The 17,801-nt window shown below is 41.3% G+C and overlaps 2 protein-coding genes across 6 annotated transcripts in view; one reads left to right on the top strand and one right to left on the bottom strand.

Annotated features, from left to right (window-relative positions):
- Window positions 1-13,246, top strand: part of fmnl3 (formin-like 3) — a 32,725-nt gene extending 19,479 nt beyond the window's left edge. For 2 of the 5 annotated variants that reach the window (XM_078255015.1, XM_078255019.1), the window contains 20 exons: window positions 527-635; window positions 891-967; window positions 1,398-1,491; window positions 2,372-2,446; window positions 2,574-2,684; window positions 2,796-2,945; window positions 3,531-3,632; window positions 3,863-4,232; window positions 4,807-4,899; window positions 5,018-5,142; window positions 5,689-5,891; window positions 5,984-6,287; window positions 6,376-6,456; window positions 6,575-6,704; window positions 6,832-6,992; window positions 7,160-7,261; window positions 8,313-8,405; window positions 8,534-8,657; window positions 9,773-9,889; window positions 11,757-13,246. In XM_078255015.1, coding sequence (XP_078111141.1) covers window positions 527-635; window positions 891-967; window positions 1,398-1,491; window positions 2,372-2,446; window positions 2,574-2,684; window positions 2,796-2,945; window positions 3,531-3,632; window positions 3,863-4,232; window positions 4,807-4,899; window positions 5,018-5,142; window positions 5,689-5,891; window positions 5,984-6,287; window positions 6,376-6,456; window positions 6,575-6,704; window positions 6,832-6,992; window positions 7,160-7,261; window positions 8,313-8,405; window positions 8,534-8,657; window positions 9,773-9,864 — 2,596 coding nt within the window. In that variant the 3' untranslated portion in view covers window positions 9,865-9,889; window positions 11,757-13,246. Of the gene's footprint in view, window positions 1-526; window positions 636-890; window positions 968-1,397; window positions 1,492-2,371; window positions 2,447-2,573; window positions 2,685-2,795; window positions 2,946-3,530; window positions 3,633-3,862; window positions 4,233-4,806; window positions 4,900-5,017; window positions 5,143-5,688; window positions 5,892-5,983; window positions 6,288-6,375; window positions 6,457-6,574; window positions 6,705-6,831; window positions 6,993-7,159; window positions 7,262-8,312; window positions 8,406-8,533; window positions 8,658-9,772; window positions 9,899-10,408; window positions 10,453-11,756 lie in introns of all 5 variants that reach the window. The other 3 variants (XM_078255016.1, XM_078255018.1, XM_078255017.1) reach the window with 3 other exon arrangements.
- A 162-nt stretch (window positions 13,247-13,408) lies between these two features.
- Window positions 13,409-17,801, bottom strand: part of lrp1ab (low density lipoprotein receptor-related protein 1Ab) — a 92,927-nt gene continuing 88,534 nt past the window's right edge. Inside the window, exons 86-89 of the mRNA XM_078255014.1 lie at window positions 17,202-17,275; window positions 17,022-17,115; window positions 16,092-16,236; window positions 13,409-15,256 (exon numbers count right to left, since the gene is read on the bottom strand). Of these exons, the coding sequence (XP_078111140.1) occupies window positions 15,119-15,256; window positions 16,092-16,236; window positions 17,022-17,115; window positions 17,202-17,275 (451 nt within the window). The 3' untranslated portion in view covers window positions 13,409-15,118. The remainder of the gene's footprint in view (window positions 15,257-16,091; window positions 16,237-17,021; window positions 17,116-17,201; window positions 17,276-17,801) is intronic.

Raw genomic sequence — 17,801 nt, forward strand, 5'->3', positions numbered from 1 at the left:
AGGAATAATTAAAAAGAAAAATAGTCCACAAGAAAACTTTCAGGCTTTATAGCATTTAGATTAAGATTACTGCTGAATCTGGATTAGTATAACTTTATGTATCATGTAGTATTACCTTAGGTAATGTATATGATTTAGAAATGCCTAATCACGAGACACTGTGAAGGCCATTTATAAACTGCACACGAAAAGTAATACTATGTTCACAATGATGACTGAGCAATACAGTTACATAACAGCGGTCTGTGTGCATAGACCATGGTCTGTTGACAGCAGCAAGGAAACCAAGCATCTCCCATGATGCATCTGTAATCACAAAAGCCTCACAAGTTTTTTCTGTCAGACCTCGTTCTCTGTAATTTTCTTCCGCTGCCTCTCTCTATGTGACACACTTACAACAACACTGAACACCAGTAAATTCAAGAAATAAATGAAACAAGCTATGGTTAAACATCAAATTTAAATTAAAGCACTAAGTTTGATTACTGAAACTCTACCAGATATTAACTTCTGCCATCTGTTGCAGCTATGGCACGGTTCCCAACAGCAAAACTCTCAAGAACTCCCGCCTTGTGAGCCAAAAAGATGATGTGCATGTGTGCATCATGTGCTTGAGAGCAATCATGAATTACCAGGTAACTCCACCACACACACTCAGACACAGATATCTGTTATAAACCTGAGCGTTATGTGTTTCCTGTGCAGTCAAGTGCTCGATATATTCTTAGATATTTCTGACCACATTCTCTCTCTCTCTCTCTCTCTCTCTCTCTCTCTCTCTCTCACTCTCTCTCTCTCTCTCTCTCTCTCTCTCTCTCTCTCTCTCTCTCTCTCTCACTCACTCTCTCTCTCTCTCTCTCTCTCTCTCTCTGTCTTTCTCCTTCATGCAGTATGGCTTCAATATGGTCATGTCTCATGCACACGCAGTCAATGAAATTGCTCTCAGCTTGAACAATAAGAACTCACGGTAAGAACTGAGGCCCCCTTCTCCATAGACGCAGGGCTGGGTCAAACAATAGGGGAAACCCTGCAGCAAGTTCACATGATATGCCTCTCATTCTCCATGGGGCTCAGCTTCTCTCTGAAGTCGGGGATCAGAGGCGTATATACAGGTTGTTAAAAGAATGTTTACTAAAGGGAGATTAGTGGTAAACCGCCAGGGCTGATCACTTCATAATGAAGGCTAGGAGGGTAAACAGCTAGAAAGACCTGCCCTTGCTTCAGACTTTAGTATTTCAACTCCTGTATGTTGGTTTATTTGCATTCATTTGGAGGACATCAATTCTGTTAGCGTAGCATAGTATATGAGTTCTTTTTCACCTTTAATTTGAGAGTGTTAGTGTTTGCAGTTGAACTTTATCCGGGTATGTCTTAACTAGTGTCACTTGTACTTCCAGGACGAAAGCCTTGGTCCTTGAGCTGCTGGCTGCCGTCTGTCTAGTCCGAGGAGGTCACGAGATCATCCTCTCAGCATTTGACAACTTCAAAGAGGTGCCCAAAGCAATTCTTTAATGAAACTTGAACTGTTATCATCTAAAGTGGCACTGTTTATATTTGGTTGGAATACATGGCTAACCCTGTGAGGATTGAATTAAAACCTCTAACTGACATTAATTAAATTGACGCCATCTGCCACATCCCTGGTGTGCATGAAGGTAAAAAGGCCAGTGTAGAGGGATGAAAGTGGAGGAACTCTGGGAGATTTTATGTCTACTGAGGGTGTAAGCAAAGCCCTATGGTGGTCTGAGGTCATTAGTTTCATTAAGACACCAGATGTGAGCCAACCTTGAACAATGATAAGGATCAACTCCCTGGTGGGAGCTAGTGGACCACAAAGGTTTGCTTAGCCTCTCGGTTTCTGCATACACAGTCATCTAAACACCGGAACTAGACAACTACCTCGCATTCGAAGCCCCAGAGAGCCGCAAGAGCTAATCAACCCACTAGTCAAAACACGATTTCTGTAGTGGTATTTAAAAAAAAAGATACATTAAAACAAGGTGACAGGTCTTTGGAATATCTCAAGAAGGCCACCTATGGTATTCAACCAGAGCAATCAAGGATTAGGTCCACAATTAGTACTATTTTTAGTTTGGATTGTCAGTAGCAGTACGCCACAACCCCTCCAATGTGTGCCAGATTAGTTGATATATTTTTAACATGAGACAAGGAGTTTTAAAATAACTAATTTTGACCTTCTATTCAGATTCTCTGCATGTTGGGGTTTTTGTTGTTCTATGTTTAGTTTTGAATGTTTCCTCTCTCATTTCAACTGAAATTAAAATCAAATACTTTATATAATATAATATACTTAAAATCATCACTATTCAAAAAAACAACCTCTGCATTGCTGCATCTTTTGCATTTTTAGGTGTGTAAGGAGAAGCAACGCTTTGAGAGACTGATGGATTACTTCCGCTGTGAGGAGGGAAACATTGACTACATGGTAAGATATGCTTTGTATTATGGATGGATGTATTCTTTTGGATTTTTGCTATCTATCCATCTATCCATCCATCCATCCATCCGATTGCATATATTTGGATCTAAATCTGTCTGTATCTGTTGTTCAGGTTGCTTGCATGCAGTTCATCAACATTGTGGTCCACTCAGTCGAGGACATGAACTTCAGAGTCCATCTGCAGTATGAATTCACCAAGCTGGGACTGGATGATTACCTGGAGGTAGGGTGCTGTGGTAAAAATGGGCAATCCAAATAAATATCCTCAAGCGGAGACTATTTGTATAGTGGGTGTAGAGTATCTCTAATGCTGATTCATTCTCCCTCACGTCAGAAATGTAAACATACGGAGAGTGACAAGCTGTCGGTGCAGATCCAGGCCTACCTGGATAACGTGTTTGACGTGGGTGGTCTGCTGGAAGATGCGGAGACGAAGAATGCAGCTCTGGAGAAGGTAGAGGAACTGGAGGAGCACCTGTCCCATGTAAGTGCACCACCCAGTCTGGACCACCAACACTGCTCTCTGGGCCCGTTTATGAGATTGTTGTGGTTCACCAGCCGTGTACTTAACTTGGCTGTTTGTACATGGTGATTAAAAAATCTACTCTGTGTTTGCATTTCACAAGTGATTTCAATAGTGGCTGGAGAATACTGTGCGTGAAACAAGCTTAATATTGTTCTCGTATTGGCTCATTCTTTCTGGGCAGTTGCTTTCGTATCCCACGCTGCTTTGCAAAGACCTTCTTCTTATAGAAAGGTTGTGGGCAGCCCTGACATCACTCTAGGAATTTCATAACAAATTCTGCTCTCGGGGGTCAGGAATGATGGGGGAGGATGAGGGTGAAGAATCCCTGTGAATTCCTGTGCAACATGTGTAATTCGAAAATGAAAACTAAAAGCTGTGTCATGCTCTTGCTGTGCCATGCTGCTGGGTATATCTTATTTCTTATTGATGATGCACAGTGTATAAGGGAAGGGAGTGGGAGGGAGTAGAACTGGGAAAGATGCCCATGCTGCGGAATAATTCCTGAATTCACCTTCTCTCATCTCTCCCCATCTTCTTTCCCAGGTGACGGAGAAGCTCCTGGAGCTTGAGAATGAAACAATGATGAAAGTAGCTGATCTGGAGAAGGTGCTCCTTCAGAAAGATAAGGACCTGCATGCAATACGGGTAAGCCGGCAGTTGTAATGATATTAGTTGTGAATATTGCTTTGCCTGCCTCGCATCAGAAAGGTTTCACTTCACTTCACTTCACTTCACTGTGTGTTAGCGAAGATCTGTTTCAGATGCACATAGCTAAATTGCTGTGATAGCAAATTAGGTCAGCAGGAAACAGGATGTTTCTTTGGCACGTAGAGTCATTGTGTTGTGCTCTTTATCGCCCCCCGGTGGCCGTCCAGGAGACGTACGAGTCGACCAACACCCAGGTCACCACCCTGAGGAGGGTGATCAAGGAGAAGGATGCCGCTTTCCAGAGGCACTTCAACATCGAGAGGCGGCTCCTGGAGCTTGAGCAGCAAGGCACCATCCGTTTGCACAAGAAGGCTGATGGAGACATTGCCATCGAGCCGCTGGGTGTCGGGGGTGGGGGAGGTGTTGGGAGTAGTGGCCTTGGGATTCCATTGGGTGACATGAGGCAGCTGTCTTTGGGTTCAACAGCTGGGTTAACTGAACCAGGGGGACCAGACACTAGTTTACCACCAGCCAGTGAAGCCCCTCCACCTCCTCCACCACCTCCACCGCCTCCTCCTCCTCTTCCCTCTGCCTCAGGTGATAGACCATGGCTCACAGTGATTATATCTGGTGACACATATATGTGAAAGTTGACTTTGTTGGACTATACAACCTCAGAGTAGGTCTATTTTCAGTTCCCCTCCTTGTTCGTTCATGCCAAGCCAGGTGATGGGTCGCAGCACTGTGTTTCTACCCCAGACAGGAAAGGGAAACGCAAGTTGTTTCCTTTGTGTGTGAGAGTGCAGGCAGTCTGTTGCACAGAAAAAGACAGTACCAACTGTTAGAGCAGTTTTCAGCTCTTTTTGTAACTTAATTTAACCAGGAAAGGGCTTCACTAAGATTAAAATCCTCTTTAGCAGGAGACGATAACAGCTCAGCATAGAACATAAAACACAGAGGTTACAAAACATATAATACAGGCGTATAATTAATTAAATTCAATATAAAGAGAATAATAAAAGATGACAAAGCACAGAAGATCAAAGTGATGATATAGGATTGATAAAATTACACAAAACAGATAAATGAAATGAAAATAAAATCCTAAAACTCTTTTGTTCAAGTGTTCCAGTAAAATGTGTTTTAACATTTTCTTGTACATTAATTACAGATCACAATGCACCAGTCCCACCACCGCCACCTCCTCTCGCTCCACCTCTGCCAGACGCTTCTCCATCAGTTATCCTGAGTGTGGGTCTCTCAGGTAGGAGCCCATACAAAATGACATCATTGTTGTGTACTTCTTTGCTTTCTTTTCCACTGCAGGTAACAGAACTAATGATAACACTTTTATAAATTTTTATTTCAATTTTCGAGTACAGCTATCAGAATCAAGAAGCCAATCAAGACCAAGTTCCGTCTGCCTGTGTTTAACTGGACAGCCTTGAAGCCCAATCAGATCAACGGCACAGTCTTCAACGAGATTGATGATGAGCGTGTGCTCGAGGTAAATCAAGCATATAAAACTGCTAAAACAGTTCCTGAAAACTTCAATAACACTGGATATCTTTGACTTAATAAGCAACAAAGATAACGTGTTTGTTTTTTAAAGAACATCCTTATGTATTATAAACTTATTATTTACACTCCTAATCTCAGGTAAATTTGCTAAACCCTGGGTAGCTCACCTGGTAGAGCAGGCGCCCATATATAGAGGGTTTACTCTTCAACACAGCGGCCACAGGTTCAACTCTGCCCTGCAGCCCTTTGCTGCATGTCATTCCCCCTCTCTCTCACCTTTCATGTCTTTTTTTTTTTGCTAAAGCCTGAATGGTGCATGAAATACATGACATCACTTTTTTCCAACTGAGCCCCGCCAATTCAGACCAGTGAGAAGATCACAGAGGAAAACAAAACTACAGATATCTCCCATGTGAAATCACCAAAACCATTGTAACTTTGACAGAAAATAGTGTGTTCATGTAGAAGCCCAAGGCTGATTGACCTTTAATATAAGTTCAGAACATGTATGTAAACTGTCACTCGTGTTCAGGAGCTGGATCTGGAGAGGTTTGAGGAGCTGTTTAAGACCAGATCCCAGGGTCCGGTTGTGGATCTTTCCTGCACAAAGAGCAAAGTAGCCCAGAAGACGGTAAATAAAGTCACCCTTTTGGACGCCAATCGATCCAAGAACTTAGCCATCACACTGCGAAAGGCGAACAAGACCACAGAAGAGATCTGCAAAGCAATAGAGAAGTATACATTTTTTCCTGGACTTGAAATACCTTTTTAAAAATAGACAAGATAAAAAAGATAAAAAATTATTAATATGTGTTATATTTACTCAGGTTTGACCTCAAGGCCTTACCCGTCGACTTTGTGGAGTGCCTGATGCGTTTCTTGCCCACGGAGGGGGAGGTGAAGGTGATGCGTCAGTACGAGCGTGAGCGGCGTCCACTGGACCAGCTAGCTGAGGAAGATCGCTTCATGTTGTTTTTCAGCAAGATTGAGAGGCTCACGCAGAGAATGAACATCATCACCTTTGTTGGGAACTTCTCTGACAACATCAACATGCTCACACCACAGCTCAATGCAGTCATTGCTGCTTCTGGCTCAGTGAAATCCGCACCAAAGTTGAAAAGAGTGCTCGAGGTAAGAAGTGTTTTTTTAACTGGTGATTTTATATCAGCTTATTGCTTATGCATTTTCATTTACAGTATTCTTTCTGGTTTACTTGTAGATCATCCTAGCTTTGGGAAACTACATGAACAGCAGCAAGCGAGGCTGCGTTTATGGCTTCAAATTACAAAGTCTTGATCTTGTGAGTATTACTTAGTAGAATTTCGTGCTCAGTTTATCGCCATATACAAAAATATGCCACACAGTTCATTTGTGCTGTGCTTTTGCTGATATTGTCATTCATTCCTATTGTTACACAGCTGCTGGACACTAAGTCTACAGACAGGAAGATGACGTTGCTCCATTACATAGCTCTCATTTTGAAAGAGAAGTACCCTGAACTGGCCAACTTCTACAACGAACTGCACTTTGTGGAAAAAGCTGCAGCAGGTGAGTTCAGACAAAGCATTATGAAGATATGTTAATAGAAATGTCAGTTATGTTCAGTTAAATAAGAACATTTCCATAATGTTATTATTGTAAATAAAACAAATTCTCTATTGACTGTGTGCAAAAGTATCTCTGGAAAATGTGCTGCTGGATGTTCGAGAGCTAGGGAAAGGCATGGACTTGATACGGAGAGAGTGCAGTCTCCATGACCATTCGGTCCTGAAAGGCTTCGTCCAGACCAGTGACACACAGCTGGACAAGCTGCAGAAGGACGCCAAAACAGCAGAGGTACACTGTCCTCACCTCCTAACCTCAAAGGAAAAAGAAATGAAAATAAACATGAGGAAAACCTCTAACCTAGAAACAGCTCACTGACCGCTAACACACATCCAATCATGACTCGACAGTGGTTACATACATTGCTTCTACTCTGGCACTGTCCTTCCCGATTCTAGGAAGCCTTTAACAATGTGGTGAACTACTTCGGAGAGAGTGCCAAGACGACTCCGCCCTCTGTGTTCTTCCCTGTGTTTGTGCGCTTTATCAAGGCCTACAAGGTGAGGATACCAAGCAATCTTTGTTATTTTTCTTTACTTGTGTCCTGACAGGGTGAAGCTTTCCCTCCTGGTCAGATGGGAAGTTCCCTGGTTTCAGACTTGGATGTTGTCAGTCTCAGTTAGAGAAGAGCAGGGCAGAGCTTTGGCTGCCTCTGTGCCACAGGACGTGGCGTATAGTCCGAGGCCAAATAACAGGAAAGGCCAGCTGGGTCTGACTCCAGAGCTGCAGCTGTGGTGTTTAGACTGGTCCCCCCTCCCTTCTTCTCTCATCCCCTTTACCCCCGGACAGCCTCGCCCTGCACCACCACACTGCACACTTCCTGAGATTGTTCTCAGCATGGATTTATGGGATCTGCTTAAGGAAATGTGCAACACAAGGATTTCTGTGTGTGTGTGTCTGTCTGAGTGTGTAAAGTTATAGTTCAACATTTGGGAAATTCGCTTGTTACGACTCCAGGTTGGTCCAGGAAACATAAAACCTGGTGCTGAAAGTGATGAGTTGGTTTGAAACAGTAACATAAAATAATGAACTGATTAATTGAAACTTGACTGCAAAAACACTACCTTTCTGACATTAGCCTGGGAACAACAAACAACAGAACTAACTTGCGTTCTTGCAGAGGGTTAGATGAGAAGATCGAAACCGCTCGTCTGTCACTTAAATATACGTTTTCAGCCAGCAGCCGCTTGTCTTAGCATATACTGGAAACGGGGAAGTCTAGTTGTTTCCATATTTAGCGTATACATATGAAATATCAATCTTCTCATCCAACTCTCAGAAGAAAGTGAATATGTGTAATTCCCATTGCTTTAAAGCACATTCAGTGAATGTTTAAGTTAGTTGTGTGTGTTTGAAAGGTCAAAAAGTGGAGGCAGAAAGAGAAATCATACATTTCTAATGTATGTTTTATATTCATCAAAGTGTGTGTGTGTGTGTGTGTGTGTGTGTGTGTGTGTGTGTGTGTGTGTGTGTGTGTGTCCTGTTTATGTTCTCTATCCTTAGAGGGCCACACAAGTGTCTTGACTTGTCACGTTTTTCTCTTCTCAACAGGATGCAGTGGAAGAAAACGAACAAAGGAAAAAGCAGGAGGAAGCAATGAGAGAAAAGTTACTGGCTCAGGAGGCTAAACAGCATGACCCCAAGGTACAGTCAAAGCACATGCAACTGAGCTGAATGAAACCGAATCAGATGTTTACACAGTGCTAAATAAAGCTTTGTGGCATGTCAAAACAGCAGAGTGAACAGTACAAATATCCTCTCCGCTGGTTCAGGTCCAGGCCCAAAAGAAGAGGCAGCAGCAGGAGGAGCTGATCGCAGAGTTGCGCAAGCGGCAAGCCAAAGACCACCGGCCCATGTACGAGGGCAAGGATGGCACTATTGAGGACATCATCACAGGTGGGCCAGACAGCACCCCAAAAAGACCCCATGTGGGTGCCAGCAGCCCTGGTCGTCCCAGGTGGAGGATGACTGTGGTCATTCACTGCTCAGCTCCTTTAAAGTGCACCTTGTGCTACGTAGTCCAGACACCACCACATCTGGAGCACAGCACATAGCAGCATCTAGTTATTATTCCATGATGTGCTGTCTAGTTAGAAATGTACTACACTAAAGCTGTTGAGCCTCAATATGTAGATAGTCATACAGACAGGCAGTTTGATTCCAAGTGTACATTAAATTTAGTATACAGGATCTTTATTTACAGGATCCCTGTAGATTCTTTTATGTCATTATAGCATTTGTCAAAGTATTATGAGGTTTTTGTTTGTAGAAAAATAAGATAGTGAAAAGAAGTGGTTGGGCATTATGCAAGTCTCTCTTGAATCTACCAAAATGAGGTGCCAAAGTCAGACAGTTTAAAATCCCACATATAGGGGCTTTAATGACAGAGAAATCTGTATCTCCAGCCTCAGGATAGCACATAAGCTAACCAATGTTTTTGTCACGTTGATTAATCAGTGCTTAAATGTAAATAATATAAATGTTGCATTCATGTCATTTTAAGTAATGTTAATACTATTACTATCAGAGCTGTTAACAGCTTATTATGCAGTTGAGGCCTTACCAAGATATGCTCAGTGCATCCTAATCTGATGAACGCTTTACTTCTAGTCCCCTTATTTAACAACATTTAAGCAGTATACAGACAGTTATGGTTTATAACACACTATAATGTAGTTGTATGTAGATATAAGGACATTTTAAGTGTTAATGTATAGTATTTGTCAGCAATTATAACTTCTATGAAGACATATTTCATATCATTTTATACAGTTGTTTTTAGTACCATTTTGTTTATACAGCAGCCTGCACTTATATCTGCTTACAACTACATTATACTGAGTTATTAACCATTTATTAAATGTTGTGTGCTGTATACTGCTTAAAAAATGGGGGAATAGCACAGGATTATTACAGTCTTCTGAAAGAATTTGAAGGTGGTCTCCCCCCCTCCTCCCTCCCCAAAGGGCAGTGTCTCAGGTGTGACATGTTTTCTCACCCTCCTCCCCCAGTACTGAAGAGCGTGCCCTTCACAGCCCGCACTGCTAAACGTGGCTCACGGTTCTTCTGTGAAGCCAACATCTGTGACGACGCCAACTGCTAGCCCCCCCCCCCCCCCTAATGCCAAGGTTGTCCAGGTGTCTCTCGTACGCCTCCTGACCCCACTGTGCATGCAGCATGATCCCCATCTCCTACTCAACCCCAACCTCACCACTACAACTATTGTGAACTAACTGTGAACTGTCACTTGGTTGTTTGTGTTCTACTTCAGAGGACTTCTATCAGGCGTCTGGTGATTGGAGTCAGCCAAACCTCTTTGCCTGACGCAGATCTCTATGGGAAAAAAAGTTGTACAGCATGTCAACTTATTTTTGTTTGTGTGGAAATATGTTGATATACTCAGAGTACAATCAGCCATGGCTGTGATTAAATTTTTAAGTGAGATGCATGTCACAAGGCTGTGCATTATTATGGCATATTTTTTTCATGAAGCTGAATTCAACAATCATACAGAAAAGAGGTTTGGCTAGTTGACTGGTTTTATCAACGATGCCTTGTTCCATGAAACTAACTTGTTTGGTGTTGGTTTCCGGCTAACATGTGACTCTTCTTTCCTCAACCACCACTGTTCATTCTACCCCCTCCAGCTGAAAAGAAGATTAATGACAGTATTTCCCACTCCTAAGAGAGGGTAAGGAAGGTAGCCTGGCTGAAACCCGGCCTGCTTGGCCCTCCGGCTCCTGTGTGCTGCTATAGTGATGTCAGCTGCTTCAGCTAGTGCTTTGGACGCATAAAAAGGCTTCACAGCACTGAGATTTGCTTTACAACACGAGTTAGTAAACAAGAGTATTGAAGATGACTTAAGAAGCGAGTTACAGTAATACAATATCACTTGCCCCAACAACAGCCATTAAAACATGAATTCAATTCTTACATTTTCCACCAGGTCTTTGCCTCAGACAAGAAGCTTTTGTGATATTTTAAGAACATCATTGTTCAGTCTAAATTACCCTTATGATCATCATCATCATCCTCACCCCCTCCTATTATGTGTTGCATGTTGTCCAGTGTTTATTTACCTCTCACCTGTCAACAACGTCCGCCATGTTTTGTCTATGCTAACTGTCATTTGCACTGTGCTGAACAGCTATTTGGTCAACAGGCTCTAGAAAACGCACACACACACACACACACACACAGTCAGATTAACATGAACACTGTCTGTATTCAAATTATTTTTACAGAGCTGAAAGGTTTTCTGTTACTTTAGACACTGCCAGCTTGATTTTTGCTCAACAATTTGAAGAGCTTGTTGACCATTGTACTGTAACTGTAATAATGATGGCTACTTTTACTGCTGCATTATTAGTTTTACAAAGTTGCCATAACTGCATTCCCAAAGCCTTGAATTTCACTGTTTTGTGTATCACTTCTACAAGTTGAAATGCAAGGTTATGGGACTGTGCCATTCAGTCTGTATTGTTTATGCACTTATTTGCTAATTTTATATTTCTAATACACAGTAAACAAAGTTTACCTGCAGACGTTTTGCAGAGTTTTTACAATTGTTTGAATGAAATATACAAATATACACTCAGTTGCCAGTTTATTAGGTACACATAGCTTTAACTAATGCAACAGTCCAGCAATAACTCCTGGGGTTTATAATGTTCAGTTTTTGTTGAGTCAACTGTTTGATAATGTTGGAGGATGTTTGTGGCGCTGTTGAACTGTATTGCATGAGAGGTGTTTCTGTTTAGTCTACCCTTATTCATATAAATGGGGGGAGGGCAAAATAATAGAAACACGTCACGTAATTACGTGTAGCTGATAAACTTGCAACTGAGTGTATGTCCTCTACATTTGTGGCTTAAACACACTCTTAGCACTGCAAAAGTAAGGGAAATAGTAGAAGCAAGTTTGCAGATTGACCTCTGGGTCCTCTAACATGTGTGCCCCCCTGTCTCTCACCCCTCTCTCCATGCCTACTCACAGATCTCCGAAACCAGCCTTTCCTGCGAGCTGACGCGTTGATCCGGAGCGGTTGGAAGAGACCCTAAACCACTTATTGGTCACTTATACTCCTCTCCCCACTATAACCTCCCTCCCTGTGTCCCGATGGTCCATTTCAACCCTGAGGCTGCAGATCACAAAGACTGAGAGGGACAGGACAGAGCCCTTGTTATAGCTGGGTAATTTATTTATTTATGGCGGCCCTTTACAGCCACTTTAAGTGAGCAGGCATCATTACAGAAGCACAATGGGTTACTCCTGTCTCACTGCAAATGCAAGACTTTCCCTTCTCTGTTGCCAAGCAGACCAGTCGGAGGACGACTACAAAACAGGTGAGGTGAGGACTGGCGGACCACAAAAGCAGGAAGAACTTTGCGTTCACTAACAAGCGCCTGCCAGCATGTGGATCTTATTCCCCAGATTATGCAGTCGTAGCAGGACTTAGACTGGGAGCCAGCCAGGGGAAGATGCCTTCTCTGCTGCTGGGATGTTTGCCTTGAAGAGACTTGCAAAACCTTCTTCCAAATAACAGAGAAGCTTCAATATTATAATGAGACATTTGGGGACTGTTTCCTAACTTTAAGCCAAGTATAAACACATTCAATCAAGACTTAATATTGATAATTTAGATTTCAGTCATATGTATCTGGGAGGAAAGACCATCGATTCTTTTGGACAGCTAGTCAAACCAAAATTTCTCCAATGTCTCTTGTTTTGCTTAAAAAGTGCCTTTTGTGTGTAAACAGTGTTATTTCTCACAAGTCAGCCATAATTTGTTTGTTTTACATCTTTCAATTGTAAAAGATTGTATTTTTTATTGCCTTGTTCTATAACATCAGTCTTATAATACTGACAATATGCAGAGGTTGAAATTTCAAGCTTTAAAGTCTTACAGCTAGAAGGCAAGGGGAATAATGATTTGAAGATTACTCATTTTATTTACCTCTCTAGTGTCTTTAAGCTCACAATTGACATTTCTTTGTGCCTTGTCCAAGTAGTTCTTAAATCTGAATGTTATACGCCTTGACAACACTTCCCGCACACTTTAAGTGACATTTCGGAAGTGACAAATGTATGAAGAAGATTCCACACGGACTGCTGATTAATGGCCCAGATTACGTTAACCTGCTATAGAAGTGGTGATGGAATGAAGGATGTTCCCATTCTATGAGGTCTTATGTTTTAAGCTTTTTATCTTCTCTGTTTTAATAGAGATTATGTGTTTCCTCCTAACAGCTATTGAAACTTACATGACATTGGCACAAAAGGGGCCGATACATCTTTACACTACTTAATTTGGCTCAACATTGTATGAGACACTATTCTTTCCGTGGTGTGGACATTAATATTAATGTACATTTAAATCAAGAAATTGACTTTTTAGAAGAAATTATCCATGATATTGTCCATTGACTGGAAGATGACACTTCCTGTTTAATAAATAAGATGAATTATGCAAGTATGAAAACAAAGGCTGATCTTTCTTTGATGAAGCAAATTTCAAAATAAGTGATTACTACATGTTTTATTTCTTTTTTAAAGGATACTTGATGTTCACTTATGATGTACTCCAGCCAGAAATAATAAGTGATTGCTTTCCCTCTCATCTCTCCAAATGACGGACAGAGCCACCGTACATTTCTACTATAAAAATCCATTTAATTTTGTATATCAAAAAGAAATAGAATCAAAAAACAATCAGAACCACAAATATCCATGTGGGTTTTTGCCAACAAAAGAAATTCTCCAACTGAAAAATGATTGTTCTAATTTACATGGTCGGGTAATAATCTAACAGAGCATGATGTAAAAAAAAATAAAATAAAACGTGATGAATACTGTTAACAAGTGAGGGGCAAAGCAAGATTTTCCCTCTAGGATGGGTGTGTGAGAGCACCATGCAGAGTGATATGGCAGTTATGTCTGATAAGCTCAGTTAAAGCAGCGTGGTGAGCAGTGAGACACAGAGAGAGCAACACTTTTAAGACTAAAAAACAGTTTGACTGACACAGATGGTTAGCATTAGCAGCAAGGCAAAGAAATTAACAAAGGAATGAATGCTTATCAGGAAGCTCATCAGTCCCCTTCCTGGGAATGCACTTAACAATGAGCATTAACCTAAATTATACGTCCATGTAATTACATACAATCAATTAAAGAAAATAAGACAAAAAAAACAACAACAACCTTGATCTCGCACAAAAGTACGTACCATCAAACTGTCTCCCCGGACTTTCCTGAAAGGACATTTACAATCAAAAGACAAAGAACAAAAGCCAAATGCAAAAGATTCTCAGCTAAATATTCGCCGCAGATTGTTTTTAAGTGATGACCGGAAAATTCAAAGAAACTTGCCATCACTCCTAAATACAACTTTCTAGAACGGTTTCAGAGCAAAATCCGACTCCTGTCCAGAGTGTCCTGCAGTAGGCTAAACCAAGGCCACAGATATCATCCATCCCAGACTTTTCATCCCGGAATGTGGACTTTGTTACAATCATCTTCATCCAGCACACTCGCACACTGCCATTGACTCATTCATTGTTGACACAAAGTATGTCAATAATACAATGACTTAAAAAAAACAAAAAAAAAACTGTTCAAAAGTACAGACCGCTATTTGTTACTGATGTTTGTATTCCTGGGTATATTTTCAAGACACTTGTTGTTAATAGGTTTATATATATGCAAATATATATATAACTTTAGTTCTGTGCAAGGAGGTAAAAGACAATCACTTGAATGTAGTTCAGATGCAGAGTCCTCCATGTGTACTCTGCCAGCCTCAGTCTCCCTTTAGACCTCCAGCAGCAAACATACACATAATGTGAAAGACTGAGTTGAACCAGCATCCAGGAAGCATTCGTAGTGAGCACTGACACTTCTCCTCTCTTTCGTGAACAACAAAGACTTGGCAACGTTTTCTAGGATGGAACAATATTCTTTTTTTCCCTCCCCTATACAATTCATACAAAAATAAAAAATAAAAATTGTTCCACTGCCATTTGTATCCCTCAATCTTTTCCATTTGCACAGAGGTAGTGGCTATATGTGTGAGAGGGGAGGGAGAATTGTGAGGGGGAGGTGAGCAAAATTTAAAAGAAGAACTGAATAACTGTCTATAAAATGGTTCCTTTTCGTCACCAGAGGATGTTTTTGTCAAAGAACAAAATATAATACTGCAATCACTTTAAAAAAGTAGTCCTTCATTTTATACATTTTATACAGTGTTCTCGCTTTTCTTTTTTTTGTTGCTTTTCTTTTCAGTTGGTAAAGGCATAAGATGAGAGCTCAGCACTGGGTTGGGCAGGGCAAAGTTGGCAGAATTCAATTCATGCCAAGCTCTACGCCAGCGGGTCACTCATGTCCTCGTCGCCCTGGGAGAGAAGCTCCTTCTTTTCATCTGTGCTGGCCAGAGAGTTGCGGCTGTTGTGGGCACCCATGTACAGGGTGGCATACACGGGGTTGGTGAAGTTGGTGGGCTGCAGAGCAAAGAAAATTACATGGTGACTCAAAGGACACAAGAAAGGCAGAGATTATTTACGTGTGAAAGCAGCATTCACTGTATTTTGTGCTTGAAAAGGTCATTCAAATTACAAAAAAAGATTTTGCCATTTCACCCAAATAACACCCACACATTTTCCCGTTTACCACTAAGAAGCCTTGTAGATAGTTTTGCTTTGTTATTTGACTTGATATGTCCTATAGTGTTTATTATGTTGTATAGTATGTCTGTCTGCTCTGGTTCTTTGGTTCAGTAAGTCCAGCCAATCAATTGCTGTTGATCAATCAGTAGCACCTAACAAGACTTCAAAAGACCCTTCTTCCACCTCAGCCTCTCTCCCCCTTACTCAGCCAGCATACTCAGCAGGAGCCGAGCCTCCCCACACCACTTTGTTCTTCTTTAATTACTTTGCTTAATAAACTTCAATTTGGTTCACCTAACTTTTTTTCTACTTTGTTACCTCCACCCAAGCGGGGTAGTAACAGGTCTTACTAGCCCAGGTTTGACATATTTGAGTCCAATATTTCTGCTACCACCCCAAGAGAAACCGGGGTCAAAGCACTGAGTGTGTCTTTCCAAAACAATATCCTGGTTACTCTGGATAATTCAAAGGCCTCTCTCAGAACAGTTTTCATTGGAACTACTTTTTTTTTTTTTTTACCAAAAATGAAATTCCACACGCAGAAATGTTCTAATTTAGTAACATAATACTCAAACTATCTGCATGACTATTTACCACTAGGAGGAAGAAGTGAGAAGATATGTTTTCTGTGAACAGACCATTTATATAAGGGTGCTTTTAGCCGTGTTACCTTGTCTGGGTCCAAAGCAAAGTCCGAATCCAGGAGCTCCCCAGCGTCATCATCAGGATCTCCTTCATAGATCTTATAAGCAGGGTTCCCAATCTCAACATTCATGGCTCCATTTGTCATTCGGTGGTGCTGGAAGCCCTTTGCACTGCAGAGAGACAAAGGTAAACAAACTGATTAACTTCTAAGAAATTAAAAATAACTATTTTTTGGGATAAACCTTAAATTAAATAGTCACATTCGCTTGAAAAGTATCAAACCAGGTACCGACTCAGCAACAGCAACATACCATTCACAAAATCACGACAACATTTATTAAAGGTTGTCAAATGAGCTTTTGACAAAAGGTCATTTGATCAAACCCAGAGAATATACTGCAGCATGTGAATGCTGGAATTTCACATTGCAAATATTCGGCTGTTTGCAAGCACATAAACATTTTTCATAGATGCACTGTTGTATATTTTACTATGCAAGCACATATTGTAAGCCTAACATTTACACATGTAAACAAGGGATGGTATGGATACACAAGAAGGACGAAACAGTTCAATTGCTTGTACATCACCAGCTAAGCTACTTCAGATAAGAGTCAATACACCACGGTGTTGCTGGGTGGGAAACCCAGTGGGTGGCAAACAGGAGATGGCAGGCAGGGACAAGATTTCTACAATGAACAACAAAGTGGACAAATGGATTGACAAACAGCATGGCTAATCTGACTGGATACTAGGGAAGGGAGGGGACAGGATCTTTGGGTCAACAGGTGAATTATGTAACCCTATAAGTTACCGCGAGCACTGAGAACGAGATTTGCCTGGCCATAGAGACCTGGGAGACAGGAAATAGATGGTTATCAAAAGGTAAGATAGTGTGTGAGGAACAGATGAAAAATGGGAGTTTGAATCTAAAGTCTCTGAAACGAGGACTCACCCGCGCATTCTCCGCTTGTACCACAAGATGGCACCAACCACCAGCAGTGCCAGCAACAGCAGCAGAAGTACTGGGATGACAACGGAGGCAGTACCTGCGAGTGAGCAAATAATGTGAGCAAATAGGACCAAAGTACATGTAGTACTAACAAGACTCTCTGACTGATGTCAAGTGACTTACTTCCACTGGAAGCAGAAGAATCCATAGAAGCTGCTGTAATTTCACATCTGTATCCCCTCCATTCTACAGGACACCTGGACACACAATAAGACAGAGTTACAGAGTGTGTGTGTGTGTGTGTGTGTGTGTGTGTGTGTGTGTGTGTGTGTGTGTGTGTGTGTGTGTGTGTGTGTGTGTGAGAGAGAGACCTGGAAATTGTTATTTCTACTTTTAATCTGTATCATAGATAACATTATAGTCAGGGTAAAGAGGAGAGTCTAATGATGTTTTAGCAATAAACACATCTATTAATCCATTCAGTCACAGGATATCTTCCACTTCCCCTAAAACATTTATACAAACTAATAAATAATTTCTGCAAATTATAACCTGGAATATTAAAATAATTCATTTACAATTGATTTACAAACAGAATATCAGAAAATGCATATGCAAATAACTAATAATTGTTCTTAAAAAACTCACAGTGTCTGAGCAGTGTAGTCCATTTACACACTGTGGACTGATCTGTACGCAGTATATGGGAATTAAAGGGAATTGGCATGAAACCTGTGTAGGCAAGTTGAAAGCCAGAAAAAGACAGAGACAGTGTGGTAATGT

Source organism: Sander vitreus, chromosome 7, assembly GCF_031162955.1.
Source record: "Sander vitreus isolate 19-12246 chromosome 7, sanVit1, whole genome shotgun sequence".
Lineage (NCBI taxonomy): Eukaryota > Metazoa > Chordata > Actinopteri > Perciformes > Percidae > Sander > Sander vitreus.